At 30.1% G+C, this 18,609-nt stretch overlaps 2 protein-coding genes across 3 annotated transcripts; both read right to left on the bottom strand.

The window, feature by feature from the left end:
- Nucleotides 1-3,158: 3,158 nt before the first annotated feature.
- On the bottom strand, nt 3,159-5,320 carry LOC113377874 (NEDD8-conjugating enzyme UBE2F-like). Of its 2 annotated transcripts, none has more exons than XM_026618314.1 (5): nt 5,188-5,320; nt 4,867-5,094; nt 4,607-4,716; nt 4,367-4,528; nt 3,159-3,510 (listed from the first exon to the last, which is right to left on the bottom strand). In XM_026618314.1, exons 2-5 carry the CDS (start codon nt 5,060-5,062, stop codon nt 3,394-3,396), a joined length of 585 nt encoding a protein of 194 aa, XP_026474099.1. In that variant the 5' UTR covers nt 5,063-5,094; nt 5,188-5,320; the 3' UTR covers nt 3,159-3,393. The 2 variants fall into 2 exon arrangements, with proteins under 2 accessions (XP_026474099.1, XP_026474100.1); XM_026618315.1 differs by having other exon boundaries at nt 4,867-5,111; nt 5,188-5,304.
- Nucleotides 5,321-7,035: 1,715 nt separating this feature from the next.
- Nucleotides 7,036-16,892, bottom strand: LOC113376569 (eukaryotic translation initiation factor 3 subunit A). Its single transcript, XM_026616531.1, has 18 exons — nt 16,604-16,892; nt 15,772-16,117; nt 15,109-15,355; nt 14,936-15,040; nt 14,660-14,868; nt 14,419-14,590; nt 14,197-14,329; nt 13,800-14,007; nt 13,574-13,736; nt 13,179-13,333; nt 12,773-12,965; nt 11,905-12,449; nt 11,610-11,771; nt 11,153-11,518; nt 8,227-8,358; nt 7,708-7,894; nt 7,410-7,563; nt 7,036-7,351 (listed from the first exon to the last, which is right to left on the bottom strand). Exons 1-18 carry the CDS (start codon nt 16,653-16,655, stop codon nt 7,293-7,295), a joined length of 3,588 nt encoding a protein of 1,195 aa, XP_026472316.1. The 5' UTR covers nt 16,656-16,892; the 3' UTR covers nt 7,036-7,292.
- Nucleotides 16,893-18,609: the final 1,717 nt, after the last annotated feature.

Below are 18,609 nucleotides of genomic sequence, written 5' to 3'. Positions count from 1 at the left end.
GATTTGATTTACTGAATGATTACACATAGCAAGGCCAAAACATATAAATGAAGAATTGTCAAATTCATTTTATTATTTGACGATATGTGTAAAGCGTTTTTTTTTATTGAACTAAGTTCTGTTGCTTGTGAAAGTTTTCAGCGGTTTTAAATGTAGTGGGATTTTGGAGTGAAACATTTACTTATTTCTTTTCATTTGTATAAACTATGTAAACTAAATGCATGAAATCCTTAAAATTGACAAATTATGTAATTTTCAAATTTTAAACTTCATAGTAATTCTGATATCTGTCTCAGATTTGCATACCAGCAAATATTCATGATTAGGGGGCGTCCATTAATCACGTGAGGTTTTTAGGGGGAGGGCGGGTTTGACAAAAAATCACGAAATATCACGTGGAGGAGGGGGGGGGGATGGTAAGATATCACGTGTATTTATTTTTTAACTGATTTTTTTTTAAAAAAATCTAACATTTTTAAAAAATAATCAAAAATTTAGTTTTTTCACTTAACTAAAAAACACGTGATGTTTGGTGGGGTAATTTGAATATCACCACGTATCACCAAGGGGAGGGGGGGTCAAAAAATCTTAAAAACTAGCTCACGTGATTAATGGACGCCCCCTAAGCATGCCTTCGTTTACATATAAACTTTAGACTCTGCCCTAGGCAAAATAATCTGCTATGCAAATCCGTATTGCCAAAAATTCAGTGACAATTCGCATGCGATTCCATTTATATTCTATTTTAAATTGCACTCACAAAACTAAACCTCTTGTTTTCGAGGCTTGAAATGGATATTCTCGTATTTAAATCGGAGTTTAATACTAGCCTGACATACGCGGTGAGCCGCCATAACAAGAGAACGGATAAATGTATTAAGTCGGACAAAAGAACCAAATCAAATGTTAAATAGTTGAATTGAACGTAGTTTTTATTCGTTATATCATTTACAACCATCCTTATTGGACATCTAGTAAACATATAATGACAATAAAGAACGTATTACATAAATTACTTCTACCTTCAGATAAATAATTAATATTACGATGATTAACAAAGAGTTGCAATAATAAGCATAGTAAAAATAACTAATATGAAACTGCCTTCACATTTTTTCAGAAATATCAAAAATCTTGTGGGTGCGTCCTTTTCAGACTTCTTTTTGGCCAAAATTAAAACGCCAATTATCAAATATTTATGTATTTACACCATTTGATAATAATGGGAAAATAAATTTTTCAATTCATTTTCCAATCACTTAAAAGCGTTAATCATTATAATTAGCACTTACAATTAGTGATATAAGCACAATTCATTTGCTATAATTAATCCTTATTAGGATATAAAATCACGTTTGCTTAAGTTTGTGTTATAAAATTTCATTATTTTATAATTTTCGCCAATAAGAATCGAATGTTTTTTGAATAATTCAAATCCGTTCTCCCAAACTCGTCGACTACATACATACATACACAAGCATACATCATTTTTTTTCTTTTTAGTAATTAATAAATGACAGACGTATGGTAAATATGTTTATTTATTGATGTAAACCAAAATTTGACCTTTTTTATGCGTTATATCAAAAACGGCTCAGGTGATTTTAAAAATTTAAAGCAGTTCGATGAGACTCGATAAAGCCTCGCGTTGGATAGTTTTTCGAAATGATCGGCTGAGTTGTTTTTTTAATATTTGCAGAAAACTGGGAATGCTTTCGTGTGCGCTTTCATTAATAATTCTCCAATTTTAAAACAATAAAAATTGTTAAATATATAAGTTGGGAATCATGCTGATTAGTTTTTGGTAAAGATCGACCGTGACGTTTTCGGTTGTAAACAACTCAGAATGAGCTGAAACGTCGAAAAAACAAAATTAGCAAATCGGATACTCTGGCGAAAGCATAAACTTCTTCTGTTAAGTTAAAAATCTTATATTACCCTATTTAAATTATTTGTGTGGAAAGTATATATACATAGATAAAAGAAGAGTATATATATATATATAATTTTTTTCAGTTTTTAGGTTTTATTTGTCCAATTTTAATTTCAAATTCTATAATTTTTATTTCAAATTTCATACTTATTTTTGTTATGTTAAAAATTAAGATATGTGTTATTCACACTATGAGTCAAAATGAACGCCAGTTAATTATTAAATTAATTTAAATTGATGAAATGTTTTAAGCTTATCATTGTTTTTCTTTAAATAATAATGGGATGCATGTCTGACAAAACTTTTTATAATGAGACACAATCTTCAGGGCAATACATTAATTAAAATTTGTAGAGATTTACAAATCTATATTATTTCCATACTTTTCGACATATTATCTTGCGCCATCATCTAAAATTATATGAATATAAAATATAAATTGTCTAAATTGCCAAGGGTTTTACATTGGCGAAACTAGCCAAAATCAATACAAAAGAATATCTCAACACAGAAATAATTCAAAAAATAAGAATCAGAATAAAACAATCCTCACAGAACACATAAATAACTTTCAGCATAACATTGATTTTCTAAATCCGAGTATATTACATTTTAAAACTAATATATTTAAAAGAAGATTTAGTGAAGGTTGTCTAATATTGTTAAACAATAAAGCAATCAACAAGAGAGTTGACATCTGTTCGATCTGTAATGATTACAAGATATTCCTCGACTATTTTTCAAACAATATTATTACTGAATGAAGCGTGTCCCTTTTTTATTACTTTCCGAAACCATATGTTTTTAAAAGTTTGCACATTAAAAAAAAATCTTTCTAAACACAATTCATTCAACGCTTAAACTTCGACAACTACATACACAAATTTAGTTTTCTAACTCTAATTCATAATTAGTTTGAACTACTGATATCTTGGTGTTACGTTACAATTGCGTAAATTTGTGCAGTGTAGTGTTAAATTGCTTTTAACCGTAAGTACCTATCTTTAAGTGCAATATGTTGAATCAATTTTCTTTTTTAAATTGATTATAAAAAAACTTTTTAGTTTTCCACTGAATTACGGTCTCGATGAAGACTGAAACATATGGTGATATTGCCTGACTCAACACACTCATTTTAAATATATATATATATATATATATATATATATATATATATAAATGACATTCATAACATCAATAATTAGATTTACTAAGTAATTCTGACTTTAATCTTTATTTTAATCTCATATAGAGATCAACATTTTACAAACACTTAGCTTTTACAAATACTTATAAAATCATCGCTACATTCCCATGATAAAATCACATTATCTTTAGTTACAGAAATGTTAATATAATGAATGTCACATCCATGTTTATGTCTTGCCTTATTTCAGTTGTTCACACCTTTCTCTTATGAATATGATAAACAATCTTAAAACCATAAGTGAAGTGAAATATTATCTTCTAGCAAAACGATTTAAGTAATCCCTCACTTTATTTTCAAATTCATTTTTGTCCTTGCTATACATTTTTGCTGCATCGGTATTAAGAGGATCTTCAAAATTTAAGAGATCCTAGTAAAGTAAATAAAAATAGTTGTTTACCAGAATATGAGTTTTCAAAACTACAAAACATTACAGTATATATATATATATATATATATATATATATATATAATTGCATGTGTGTGTATGTGCGTGTATATTAAATAAGTCTAATAATCGGGAACAATAATATCAATAAAAAACATACATTTCTTTTACAATCTATATGTTTAGGCTATAATCCTTACTTTAATTCAGTAGAAAGTAGAAACTAAAAATATATTAAACTAATTGACGTTGAAAAATTAAAAGAGTTTGCTAACAGCTACAGAAAATTCAATAATCCATGATATGAGGATATGGTAATGTGCTACACTATGTAATATAAACATTGCCAACTTGTTATTATAACAATATTTCACAATTATGCTAACATTAAATTATAACAAAAGATTAAGTGCGCAATATATGTGTTATCTGTAAACTAGTTGGAGACATAATGAAGAAAGGATTTATAAAAAAGATATTTTTACCAAGATTCTAACATGTGCGGAACTAATAGTGATTTTTTGCACATTTTTTATTGTTCTGTAAAAAATTGGGATATACTATCTAGATATATGATGTTTGTTGAACGCAATTTTTAGTTTCTACTTAATGAAGGCTAGGATTATAGCCAATACCTAAATAAAAAAAAATTATGTTTTATTAATGATATGCCCAATTATTAAAGTTTGTTAATACATATGTCAACATCAAATTCAGAATTATATATGTTTACATAAATAAATCTATTAAAACCATTCAAATATAAAAATATTGAAACATTTAAAATAAATTAATACATATATAAATTTTATATTACTTAATATATAAACAAAATTACCGTAAATAGTGAATTTAGGCCCCATATTACATCTTTGAGTGTTCGTGTTGGTGCCCAACCTAATCCATCAATTGAATTTTGTCGGAGCAGGGATAAACAAACATCACCTTCAACAGTTATATTTGGATGCCAAAGCTTTGTTGCACATTTAACTATAGGAGGCTAAATATTTAACATTTAGAAAAACTCATATTAATACCGCTCACACATATTAAAACACAACTTTGGATGAAAACCTACAGCTATATTATATTCCTCTGTAACGACAACATCAAATCTAAATTTTCCACCTTGCCAAAATCCTTCATCGGGGCACACTGTGAGGGTAAATTCACTTAATATGTCTGGATCTAAAAATGATAAAAAAACACTTATGTTAAATAAAATGAACACAACTTTTAATGAGATTACAAATTTCAATTATCATAGCAGAATGCATAAGTCTTTTATATTTTGAATTATAATTCGATTATATTTAAATTAGAAAATGTAATTTTTACCACTAAATTCAACACGGCATGTACAAGGCATGTTTTGCTCCATTTCTTGTATATCTTTAACTAAAAGTTGATCCCTTATTGAAATTCTTTTTGTCGTGGAAAGGGAAGAAGAACCCGTGGAATAATCATTTGTGGTTGAAGAAGGCTCATTTCTCTGTGTACTCTCTTTCTTCAGTTTTCTGGTTAAAGTTATCATACTCTTTTATATTTATAATAATCTAAAATTAACTGCAAAAAAATTTGATCTTTAAAGTTTTGATTTTATGTTGCAACTTGATAAACAAACACAAATATTTAATATAACAAAATTCCAAGGTATACCTATCAACAAACTATTATTAAATATAATCACAACACAATTTTATTAACGCTAAAAGCAACTTTTATTTTTTACAGTCGTCGCCAGCTGAAAATTTCTTTTGACATTTCGTAACTCATACCATAGATAGTCAACATACATTAATAATACAGGACGATACTGAGCGAGCGCTAATCATGTTCTTGAATTTGAAAAAAGCGCGCTAATAATGATTTTGAATTCTTATCTGCATTATAATTTATTGTTAGATATTTATTTCTCTCATCTCAGCACTTGTTTGTTATATTTTGAAGCATGGCATCTTTCATAGGAGAAATTTATGTTTTGCCAGAAAATCCGAATTGCTTGCTCGACGTTTCAAGTGATTCTGAATCGTTTACTTAAATTGAAAAAAAAGCCGAAGTTTGAGCTTTCGTCTACGTTTTCTAAAGAAAAAACTGAACTGATTTCAAAGATCTAAAAGTCGTACAATGATACTCGCATTGAGATTTGCCAGGCCGTTTCTTCTCAAATGTTAAAAAATTTAATGAAGATGTTTTTCTGCGGCCCGTCTAGCGTTCTCAACTACAGATTATTTTTCTAGATATTTTATCACATACGGCTGTAAAGGCTAATTCTGATTGTCTGTCAAATACTGGTAAAAACTGTTGTTCGCAGAAATAGAATTTCCTGATAAAATAAATATTAATTTAAATATTAACTTAACAATATTGCTAGAAAAATTGAGAACTTGTCCGAGAACATAGCCATAACGCATTTCCAAATTTGAAATAAATAAGTATGTTTTATAAAGTCGCGAGGGTTAAATCACCGTAAATTTAAAGTATTCCTGAACAATTTAGAGCGTATATATAGAGATGATTGTAGTACTTTCGTCATTTTGGTAATGAAGAATAATATCTTCTGCAGAATCTTGTTTCACTTTCCATATTTAGAAAAAGAAAATGTGAACAAATTTTAATTGTGATTCCAAATGTTCAAAGCTAGCAAGACAGCTGTTTTCTTTTCCATTTAACATCGATGTAGGTACACTTTATGAAAAACCATCACAGAAAGTGATCTGCATTCAAAATAATACAGATTAAAAAAATGTTCTTTTTCAATAAACATCGAAATTTTTTGAAAAACTCATGTCAGCTCTAAGAAATTTTTATTTTTGAAAAAAAAACGCAAAGAAAATTATGATAAATTTGGAAGTAAGTATGCGCGCGAACAATTACACAGGTCCACAAAAGAAAAGTCGATGGAAAATAATTCATTTAGAAAAATGTATAGACTATATTTATCTTCAGCGGTAAAAGGTACATTGGAAAACATATGTCACACACCCAATCCAGACAAACTCTGTTTTACATGTGGCCCACCATAAAATTTTAAAATTTGAATTGGCCCGTGAGTTAAAAAGATCTCTTTCTGTATTTATTGCATTGGAGAGCCTAGAACAGAAATAAGCAATTGTTCAAGTATTATGTACTTGATATTAGCCTTACCAGTGCATACAAAAAAAAAAAAAAAAAAAAATTAGCAAGAACATTTTATTTAAACCATTACACTACATCAGTAAATACAATACTACATTATAATAAAAATTAGAACTTACATAATATATTAGAAATGTGTCTTGGTAACACAAAAAAAGTTGGCAAATTGTTAATTATTATAGAAATTACAACAACCAAAAAGAAAATAACGTATATGGTAAACTAATTTCATAGATTATTTATATAAATGTACATGTCAATTTTAAGAATAATTACAAAACATTTCACATAGTGTAGATAGAATTATCATAATTATAATGTACAAAGTTGATAAACATCCCCATAATTTTGTTTAATATATTCAATGAAATTCTGTTATTTAATTGAGTAATAAAATCCATTTACAGGTAATATATGCAAATTAAGAAAGTAAGGCATGTGATTATATTGTAAGAAATTTTCTATACGTCTGTATCAATAATTAGTTAATTCAAATATACTGCCAAATTTACATGGAATAATTCCAAAAAGTAGGTCCTGCATTCAAAATGGCATTAATTTTATAAATACCTATTACTAAATTCTAGCAACAGGTATTATTATGCAATGTTAGATTTGGTACCAATTTATCTACGCTTGACGGCCTGCCATTCATCACCATCAGAAGACTGTGTATTGTCATTTGCTAAAAATGAAATTAGCAATTAATAAAATCAACTTTTATTAATTTACTGACTTAATACCTTTTTCATTCCTTGCATTTGACCTAAGCGGAGGACCATCAGTTCTTTTTGGCATTTCCTGTGATTTTGTGGCGGATCTCCAATCACCGCCATCAGTTCTTGCTGGAGGACGGTCTCGTTCATTGCGCAATGATGGACCAAGTCTATCTCGATCCTAAAATTATTTCGTTTAATTTGTACAAAAATTAGGAAAGATAATCCTCAGGTCATATCATATAAATTTTAAATTAATATTAGAATGATTGCAACAGTACTTATAAAAAAGTTATTTCACCAACTTCAAATTGTCTGAACTTACTGGTATTCGTCTCATGGGCCTGGCATCGTCATCATTTTTATTATTGGCTCCTCGTTCATTTTCGCGATCCATTCTCCAATCTCGGCCGCCACCACCACCGCCAGTTTCTCTATCGCGATCATGATCTCGTTTCATTCGATCGTCTCTTCGTTCAAATCTTCGTTCAGAGTCCCGTTCAAACCGACCACTTGATATAAATAGAAAGAAGTCTTAATTTTTTGGTATGCCTAGATTACTAAGTCGCTTATGTAATAGCTTCAATTATTATTTCAATCAATTATTTTCTTAACACTAAATCAGTTACACAATCCATACACAATTTACTAAAATATGTTTTTACCTAATCAAAGACATTAAGGACATTAATTTTGACGGTCTGAACGGATTATTAGTATAATTATGTGGATTATACAGAGTCAATAATCCATTAAGTGTTGTATGGCCATATGCATGGTGTAAATGAATGGTAAATAAATATTGTTTTCTTGGTGAAATACGTATTAAAAAAATTACTCTTACCCTTCTTCTGGGCCACGTCTATCCCGCTCATCTCTATTTCTAGGTTGATATCTGTCTTCCCTGCGTTCAAATCTACTAGAATCTCGATTTTCACGATCATTATCTCTTCTGCCCATATCTCGATCTCCAGCTCTAAAACAAAATGAAGTTTTAAATAAAAATTTAAAATGTGTAGAAATAAACTGTTAAGACACTACATGAAATAAAATTTAATGTTACCATATTGAAATGAGAAATTTATTTCTATGTTACGCCAAAAAAAAAAATGCATGTTTTGTTAGTAGTTTTGATAAACTGCTCATAAAGTCAAGTTACTTAATAGAAAATACATCACATTTAATAATGCCACAGTACCCCGACATACGTCCCGTAACCACACTCATAAATATCGAACATGTCGATCACTAATGTATCTCAAAGCAATTTTTACTATATAATTAATTCGTTCCAACACTGGTTTTTGTTAAGATTTTGAGTATCAAAAATAAATTTATTATTAATTAATTTTATTATAGGGATAAGACAGTTTTTCCTGTCCATTCACGATGTTGCAAAAATAATTTAAACATATTTCATCGAACAACTCTTATGCTCAAAAAGTTGTCACTTTCGAGGTAATTTTTACTTGAAACTTTTCATGGTTTTTATCAACAAACTTTCGGGCTCAAAAAACTGCTTAAGAATTATTGTAAATCTTGTACTCATCTTTCAATCATTTCATGCTTTAATTCAAGAAACAAACAACTATAGTTATAAAAGTAAATATTTTCTAAATGATCAAAAAGCAAAAATCGCGGGCTTTGCATACATATAACTGTACTATTATTGTTAATGTAAATTACTAACAATAAAATAATTTACTATGATAAAACAGCTAAAATATTTCGGTTGAAAAATCATTGTTACAATGAACCAAATTTTTCATATTTTTATCTTGATTTTCACATTTTTTAAAATAAAATTATACTGGCTCAAAGCTCGTATCTCAAAGCAATGAATCACTCTTTCAGCGGGTCGTTATACGAAATATTTGTATGTCAGAGTAGCACTGAATTTGCAGAAGAGTTCACAAATAAGAGGCTTAATATTTTGGATGGAACAGAAAACCTTTTCATTGGAAATTAGTCACTGTAAGTACTAGTGATGTGCCGACTCGAAAAATTCCCGATTCGAATGATTCGAATCAGAAAAAAACCTGATTCGAATCATGATTCGAATCAACTCGAATCAAGTATATATATTAGGTTGTCAAATATCTCCCTTCCGCTTTTTTGCTCTTGGTTTATAATACAAAAAGGCGGAAGGGAGATATTTGACAACCTAATATATGGACGAAAAAAATCATGGATGTATTAATTTAGTAAAAGTGATCCAAATTTATAATCAAAATTGTCAGTTTAACCAATATAACCGACAAAGTAAAAATTGTAAACATAAATTACTATCAAAAAGTATATTCTGAAAATTATTAAAAATGATATAATTTTGAGAACGGCTGAAAAATATCTTCAAATTAATTTACAATAATAGATTACCAAACAATTGTGCATCACTAAAGCATATAAAACAATATTTGGAATCATGGGTCGATTGTTTATTTTACTATGTAATCAGTAAAGGATCGCATCTAAACTGAGAGCTGAAAGTTAATTTCATTAATGTGAATTTGCCATTACTTACATAATCAGAAGTTAACATATTATTTACTAACTTTCTGGTATTTAGTAATTGTTTCCAAAGAGAATTATATTGAAAGATTCCCGAAACTCGTTTCATAATTTCGAGTGGTTTATTCTGATAACATTTAAAATCTAAAACACTTAATTATTATCAAAATTGTGTATTGATATTTCACGAACAAAATCGCTCTCAGCGCTCCGTAAAATAAATAAACACGCAAGAACGACGACGCACTGTATCGCCCATACGGTTAACTCATATCGCTCGAACGGCTTGAAGTCGGGATGATTCGAATCAGAATTGAAGTCGGAATAACTCGTAACGCCGCTTGATTCGGTTTGGCTCATGAAGTCGGAACAACTCATAACGCCGCTTGATTCGAGTTGGCTCATAATAAGTCGGAACAACTCATATCGCCGTTTGATTCGGTTTGAGTCATATGAAGTCGGATGATATAGTTAGTCGATGAATGCGGTTAAAGTTATATAAAGACGATTGGAGTCGGCTGATACATTTAAGCATATTAAAGTCGGGTGGCTCGCATGATTTAATTCATTGTTTATTTTTTATATTTATGATATTTATTTTTTATATTATTATAATATTGAATTGAATTAATACATTTTTTTTATATTTATATTTATGAAAAATTTTATATTTATGAAAAATTTGTGTTAATACATATTTTATCACAGTAAATATTTCGCGGCTTGATGCGAGTTGATTCGAATCAAGTAAAATCTGATTCGAATCAAGTCGTTAAAGGCTTGATTCGAATGATTCGAATCACTTGATTCGACTTGGCACATCACTAGTAAGTACACAGTACTAAAAAAAAAATTTGAACAATTATTAAATAATATTTGTTATGAATAATATATTCCGAAACATTTTAGATATAGTAACAACTCCATCTGTGTATCTCTACCTTATGCTGTCAAAAACAAATATTTTCAATTTTTTTCAATGACACATTGGCCAAAGGAAAATGTTTGTTTTTGATGAGTAATTGTTTAAATCATAAGAGGGGTGCCTATCTGTCGAGGCGCCAATTCCACCAGGATAGAAAAACATTAGGTCTGGATTTAGGAAAAGCTTCAACAATACCTCTTAAATTGATAGGATTTGAAATTTGCATTATTTTAATTTTATAATTGTTAAAAATTGATTTTCAATTTATGCAAAAATTGAATACTTATATCAAGTTGTTCATAGAATCTACAAATTCAATAAAAACAAAAAATACCTGTCTCTATCATCACCTCCCCTTCGCCAAATGCCTTCAGCAACAGGTTCTTTCCGATCAGGCAAGTTCCTTGGACGCCATGCCTCTTCTTTTCGAGGAACATTATCTTGTGCCGGTGTAGGCGCCACAGAAGATTCTGAAGCGACATCTGATGAAAGTGATCTTGCAGAACTAACTTCAGACACTGATTTATCAACTGATGGAGTGGACTGCCCTCCACGCCATTCATTCTCCGCTCTACGATCTGAACGACCATCACGTTCTGTACGTATGTCACGCTCCGCACGAGTATCTCGTTCAGGCCGTTCGGCGCGTGTTTCCCGCTCATTACGAATATCGCGTTCTATGCGAATATCACGTTCGGGCCTGAATATGGAAAATCGAAATAAAGTTAGCACATATAAATTCAATATTTATTTCCATTACAAAAATGTTTCAGGTGAAATATTGAACTTGCCTTGCATCACCTCGCCTCCAACTGCTAGGACCACGTTCTTTTTCTTTATCACGGCTTTCATTCTCACGAATGTTTTCTCTATCTGCCGCAAGTTTACGTTCAATTTCCTCCTCCCGAGCCCGAATCTTGGCGGCCGCACGCTCCAGCATTTCTTGATGCTCCCTAAAAAAATAAAAAAATAAAAATGGATTTGATAAAATTTAGTTTTTTGTTTCAAGTCATTTTGAAAATTGCCCGACTGACTGAGATGTGAAAATATTGTAACAAAACAAAAAAAAAAAGAAAATTGTTTCACCTGTCAGCTTGCAATTTCTTTTCCTTTTCTATACGCTTTTCCTCTTCCTGAGCTTTACGTAGTGCTTCCTCGGCTCGACGAGCTTCTTCTGCCTTTTGCCGAAGCCATTCCCTTCTGCGCTCTTCTTTCCTCTGAAGCACTCGCTGTGCTAAACGTTTGTTTCTTTCTTCATCCAAAATTACATTGAATTCTTTCAGCTTTTCTTCATGGACATGTCTTCTAGATGCTTTCAAGATCTCCAAGAAAGCATTTTTCTCATCAATCATGCCTTGTAATCGTTTTTGTTGGGCAACAGCTAAAGCACGTTCTGCAACAGCCTGTGCTATACGATTTGCCTCTTGCTCCTCCCAGAATTTCCGATCTTGAACTTGTTTCTCTTCTAAGGACTTTTGAATCAAGGGTATTTCTTCAATACGTTTAGCTCTTTCAAAGTAATCTATTTTCTTTTCCTGACTCTTTAATTTAGCTTGGAATTCACGTCTTTCTTTAATTAATTCCTCAGCCTCTCTTGCAGCTATTTGTTCAGCATCCATTTTTTTCATTTCCTATGGCAAAAATTTTGATGAACTAACTCTTGTAATTTTAATAAAAAAAAAAGTTTTATAATTAATTTGTTTCGCATATATATAAAAAATTACTGATATTACAAGTAATATATACACAAATATATAATGCGCTAATTTATCTAGCATGGTGTCTGGACAAGAAGCAATCAGCTTTGCATCTTGTAATTTTTCCGTGCATACATAATATATATAATATATTATATAATATATATATATATATATATATGTTGAAAATGTTTAAATTTGATGTTGAAATGTATATTTGATGTTGAAATATATATATATGTTAAAAATAAATGTACCTCCTCATCAAGTTTCTTAAGAACTCTTTGACCATGTGTTGTCAGTGATATCTTTTGCATCTTTTCCTTCAAATTTCTATCCTTTATTTGTTGACGCTCATTAGCTTGGCGCTTGCGTTCACGTTCCTCACGTTCTTGCTCCAGGCGCCTTTGTTCAGCAAGTTGCTGCTGTCGTAAAATTTCTTCTTGCCTCCTAAAAACATTTAAAAATTCCATTATACAATACAATTTATTTTTTTAAAAAGACAACAACTGTTATGCATATTTGATAAATTACATTATATGAATATAATTTGAACATAAAAGCATATTACTTTTGCACACATTCGACACTTCATATCCAACGAACATGGAAATAAAGCTCTAATTAGGTGCCACAATTATTTTTTTGTAATAGAACACAAACCTTAATTCCTCTTCTTCTCTCACTGTGTTTAACCTTTCAATATACTCTTTGCGATCCTCAATAATTTTATGACGTTGCAGCACTCTTTGATGTTCTTTCACCTTGTTTTCATGATAGTTGTGAACCATTTGTGCTCGTAACTTATCTCGTTCTGCCTAAAGTAATAAAAAAATTTAATATTCTAAGTTATAAATAAAAAGAATAAAATAAACATATGTAGAGATATATACATGTATCATGCAGTTATGTGAACATTGCAACAAGAGTAAGTCAGCAATGTTTTCATCATAGCATATTTAGTTTTGCACACTTCCGACATCTTGTAGTTTATACTTCAACTGCAAAATTCTAATTGTGTGCAAAAAAACATTTGGATTTTTTCAACTAATGCTCACCTTTTTACGATGTGGATTTATTGCAGCTATTGCTTGATGGAGAACAGTAGCCATACTTATTAATTGGTTTCTGACTTGTTCAGAAGGCATACTTTGTAGAGTAGGCCCCTCCGGTTTATCCTCCCTTTGACTTTCACTTAAGTCCATTCCAAAGTGAATAGACCTTAAATAAATCAAAAATAATTAAGGATCTAGTCAAAATCTACATGGCAAATCTCAATCTTACCTTTTAGCATGATCTATACGAATTTGCATATCATTGTGCCTGACACAATCAACTAGTAAACGCTCCAAATGGAAATCAGTTGTAAATCTGGCTAATTGTATTAGCCGAGCAAATTCTATACTTTGATAAACTTGTGATATTTGCCGAACCAGCCGGACTAATGTTACATCTTGCAATGCAGGTATATATTGTTGCAAAAGAGAATTACCTAATGAACGAATTTCATCAACATTAAATTTGTTTTATATATAAGCCAATTCCTAATTACATTTAAAATTAGTAATCAAAAATATTTCAGATATTTATTCACAAGTATGATCAAATTGATCAACATTTTTTTGTATCAAATTTATATATGAAAACATTCTTTAAGTGTATAGACAGTATATTGACATACTTTCATCTGTGTTCAAAGTTTCTATTACTGTCAGAACACGGCTGCATAAATTCAATGGATCAAATTCAATTTCAAGCCATGCATACAATTGTTGTAGTTGTGGAGAAGCTAATTGAACAACATTCATTCGAACCTAAAATGTAATTAAATATTACAGATTTAATTAGATTAGTCATTGGTTTCATAATATATTCATAAAAACAAAAAAAATTATTTACATACTATATCTCGAAGAAGGGTTTCTCTTGTGGGAGGCTGTGACAAGCCTAAAAGCACTGCAAGCCTTTGAGCCTTTTCCAAAGGACTTTTATCTGTCTCAATAAAACGATCAAATTCAGGATGTGCTGATGGTAGTGGAATAGCAAGAGTTGATAATAAAACACGACAAGCCATTCTGAACATTTTAAATTTTATTAAATAGTGTTCTCCTAGAGAATTCAATATATCAAAAATACCTCATTACCGTTGTAATTCTTCAGATGTTATGTTTTTCTTCATTTCCCTGGACAATTGAAAAAGTTTTAATAAGGATGCTGCATGAAATAGTTGATTACCAGCCTTCCAAAAGACCATGGATAATTTTTGATAGTAGTTTGCCATAGTTTTAGGTAGTGGCTGCTTTTTTGAAATATTCATCAGGCCATGTATGTCTTCAATAGCTTTATATGCTTCCTAAACACGCAACAATACTTTAAACATATAATTGGAACATAAAAAACCATATTGAATATGTACTAACCTGCCACAGTTCCATTTGTATTGCACTGTCTAATTGATATAAACGTGTTTCTAAATTTAAATGTTGTGTTTCTGGTTTGTTTATGCTGACATTTGTAGTTTGTACCTAGCAGACAAACATTAGATTAAACCAAACCATGGATAATTACAGAAAGAATGTCTTAAAAAACTTACGGATAATTTACAGATATCTTCTAAGTGTTTTCGTAGCTTGTCGCAAAGCTTACGGAATTCTGTTTTTCTATTGTATTTCAGACAAAATTGGAAAACCATTCTAGCAATATCATGGTATAAAGTTTCAACATGAGCATTAGTCCGTAGAAGTTCAAGACATTGACAGTATGACTCCCATAAAAATTTAACCCAGGGCATTAGTATTGTCCTTTCGGATCTATCTTGTGCATCTTCACCACACACAGCACTAAAATAATGTTGCAAACAAATCAATTGCTAACCATATGGTTTAAACAAAAAATTAAACAATTTACAAGCTTCACTGTATCAGAATAGTTAGTGGAAATACAACAAAATACATTTTGATCTACGTTTTATACAAATTGACTATAGCAAAAATTTCAATTATGTAAGTAGAAAATCATAAAGTTTTCCCGTTTATCTGGCTCATTTTACTGAACTAGATTATGTTAGAAAACTTGAAACATAATTAGAAATAATTCATTATTGAAAAACAATTATCAGCATAATGCAGCACTGGACATAGATTTAATAACACATGGCAGCAAAAAATATATACAAATTGACTGTATTACTAAAAGTAATAAATATAGAATTCTTTTATTAAGAATGCAGAACTATAAAATAATAGTTTCTACGAACCTCATAAGTATACTTTCAGGAGTCGCCAAGTTATCTAAGTCATCAATGACAACAACAGCTTGTGTACATTGCTGTTGAGCTGCTTCTGTTCTTTCCTCTGCCATGCGCAAGTACCCACGAATAACATTTTCAAGTGATCCCACATTCACGAGTTGGAACATATTTCTGTATTGAAATAATCCCTCTTTTGCAATATGAGATTTCTTTAACTCGACACATAGGTCTAGGTATTTGAACATTATAGGTTCCAATACACTTTCTGACCAATTGTAAGCCCATTTTTTGTTGCGGAAAACTTCTTGCAATGTATCTAAAGCTCGGGCGGGTTTGCCGACGTCAATAAATTCTGCAAAAATAAAATCACTTAAGTAACAAAGTAAGCAAAATTTATGCGGTTAAATTCTACATAAAGGTTATATGGATCGCATTAAAATATTTAAGAAAACTACAACAAAGGTGTTGAAGATTTGTTACAAATTATAGGTTATAATATAATGGTAAACGATCTCAAAAAATAGAATACTTTTATATATAAATGTGTAAACGTAATAACTTACTTTATTTGCTTATTTCCAGAACTTATAATAAAGATATAAAAATGCATCACACACGTGTGTCAATTTTTCAACTTAAGATATCATGAATTTTAAAGCTAATAACAAGTTATAACCAACTACTATTCATAAAACTGCGAACGAATAACGCATTGCTTCTAATTATATACCTATAATTAACTTACTGTATAGCAAAAAGCACGAAAATCGAATATTAGCTTGAGAAAATTGACAACGTGGTAATTTTCATATTGCATTGTTTTAATAAAAGTACATACCATTGGCCCGTTTTAGAGCATTTTCCGGCCGCTGGGCGTATCGTGCCATCATGAATTTGCTTTATGTCACTTCAATTAACTTATTGCATATACTTTATACCACTTTATAACATTATATAAACGAAGAATTTAGATGTCTGAAGTAATGATGAACAAAATGGCCACAAGCAATGTGGCGGAGTGGACGTGAACTTGCAAGAAGTACCAGATACGAGTGAAGTTACCTAAGCTTCGAATCTTATCGATATTCGAAATTCGATATATAAATCCTCAATGGCATCGATGCGACAAATAGACGACCAAGAAGAATGCTCCATAGATAAAAGAAAGATATATGGATTGCTCACTTATCTATGGATTGCTGCTAGTGGATCGTCCCCATTGCACAAATTCGTGCGGCGAATCTGTTTGCAATATGCGCAGACTAAATTATTGCAAACGAAAGAAACCAAAGAAACCTCGCGCACGTTGCGAACAATGCGCACCCTCTAATACCCAGTGGTGGATTTGGGTGGATTAACAGTAGTCAGGTAGTCAGGGAGAGTGCCCTGAGCGGCAAAATTTGAAAAGTGAGAAAAAAATCTATACAATAGAATTCACTAATTCTTCTTAAACACTTTTTGTATCAAAAATTTCAATTCTGTATATCATAATTTTGGAAAGTTGAGTAAAAACTAACTATCAAAGAAGTTAATTAATTTATTTCCATGAAGATTTAAAAAGATAATATTTGATTCTTTTATTTTCAGTAATTGATAAATTTCAGTAGTTTTTCTAAAAATTCAAAAATATTTTTTAATTCTATTCTATGCATTTCACTTCAATGTTTAGATTGTGAAGATTTAATTGAACAATTTGCAATTGAGAAGTTCGTAAAATTTGCCCGTGAAAATAGTAATGTAAGAGAGACTGGGTATGGTTGTCTCACTAGCAATAATTTTGTTAAACTACCACTTAGCTATGAGAAATATGGATTTTCTAAAATACTGTCCTTAAAAACGATAAATTGGTCAAATAAGTTATATAATTAAATCATACAAGAAAAGGGCGAGCAACTGTACCCTGACACAAATGTACCCAGTGTCACCTACTATCAATATAGGTAGTCCCAAATTCTTAAAATAAATATGAATATTTTTTATATTATTATAGCACGTAATACGCAATAAATTTTCTGCAATGGAATAGTCATTCTAATTTCAGAAAAATAAGATTTAAAAACTATTTATGTAAAACGTCAGTGATAGGGTGGCATAAATTTTCAGATAAATTTTAGTCCGGAATAAATTTGAATTCTGCCCTGCTAATACCCTAATATTTAACATGGTTTTGTTGATAAGGCATAGGGTTATTTGTTTCATCGATTTCTGTTGGATGTTGGTTTAAGTCTAATATGTACTCTTTTCTACATATGACGTAACAGTTTACAATTAATGGACGTTTTTACCGTCAACGAAACAACACGGTTAACGATTAAAAAACTAGGGGATGAAAAAACTATTTCGTCCAAAGTTAATAATTTTAAGATTATTGCATTCAAATATTATCATTGTATAATATATATTGTACTGTGCACACAATATTTATGATGTATCTCTTTAATGTTATTATATATTATGTTGCCTACGGTGTATGCGAGAAAATAATTCAATGTGAATTTATATATGGAAAAACGTGTGCTGTTTAATTAAGGTTAATTATAACAATTTTGATTTAGTTTTATTTATGATTGAGTATTTTATTTGCTATAATTACTGCTATAATTACAATAAACTATCGAATTTATAGTTATTAACTTTTTTACTTTTGATAAATAGGCTACAGTACGAATTTGTTTCTGCGTCAATTACAGATTTAACTAGTGGGGCGCATGGCATCGTGCCTTAAGGCAAATTGCTGGACTTCCCGTACTAAAATTATTTGTTTTTAAAAAGATTAAAATTTTTGAAATAATTTTACTTTGAAAAAAAAATAGATTTTTGAGAAACTATACATTTTTGACAAAA

The sequence above is a fragment of the Ctenocephalides felis genome, unplaced genomic scaffold (assembly GCF_003426905.1).
Source record: "Ctenocephalides felis isolate EL2017-DRISC unplaced genomic scaffold, ASM342690v1 CF-g0.4_SCAFFOLD_01886, whole genome shotgun sequence".
NCBI lineage: Eukaryota > Metazoa > Arthropoda > Insecta > Siphonaptera > Pulicidae > Ctenocephalides > Ctenocephalides felis.
Note: the sequence above shows the minus strand (reverse complement) of the source record. Positions and strands in the feature narration are given on the sequence as shown.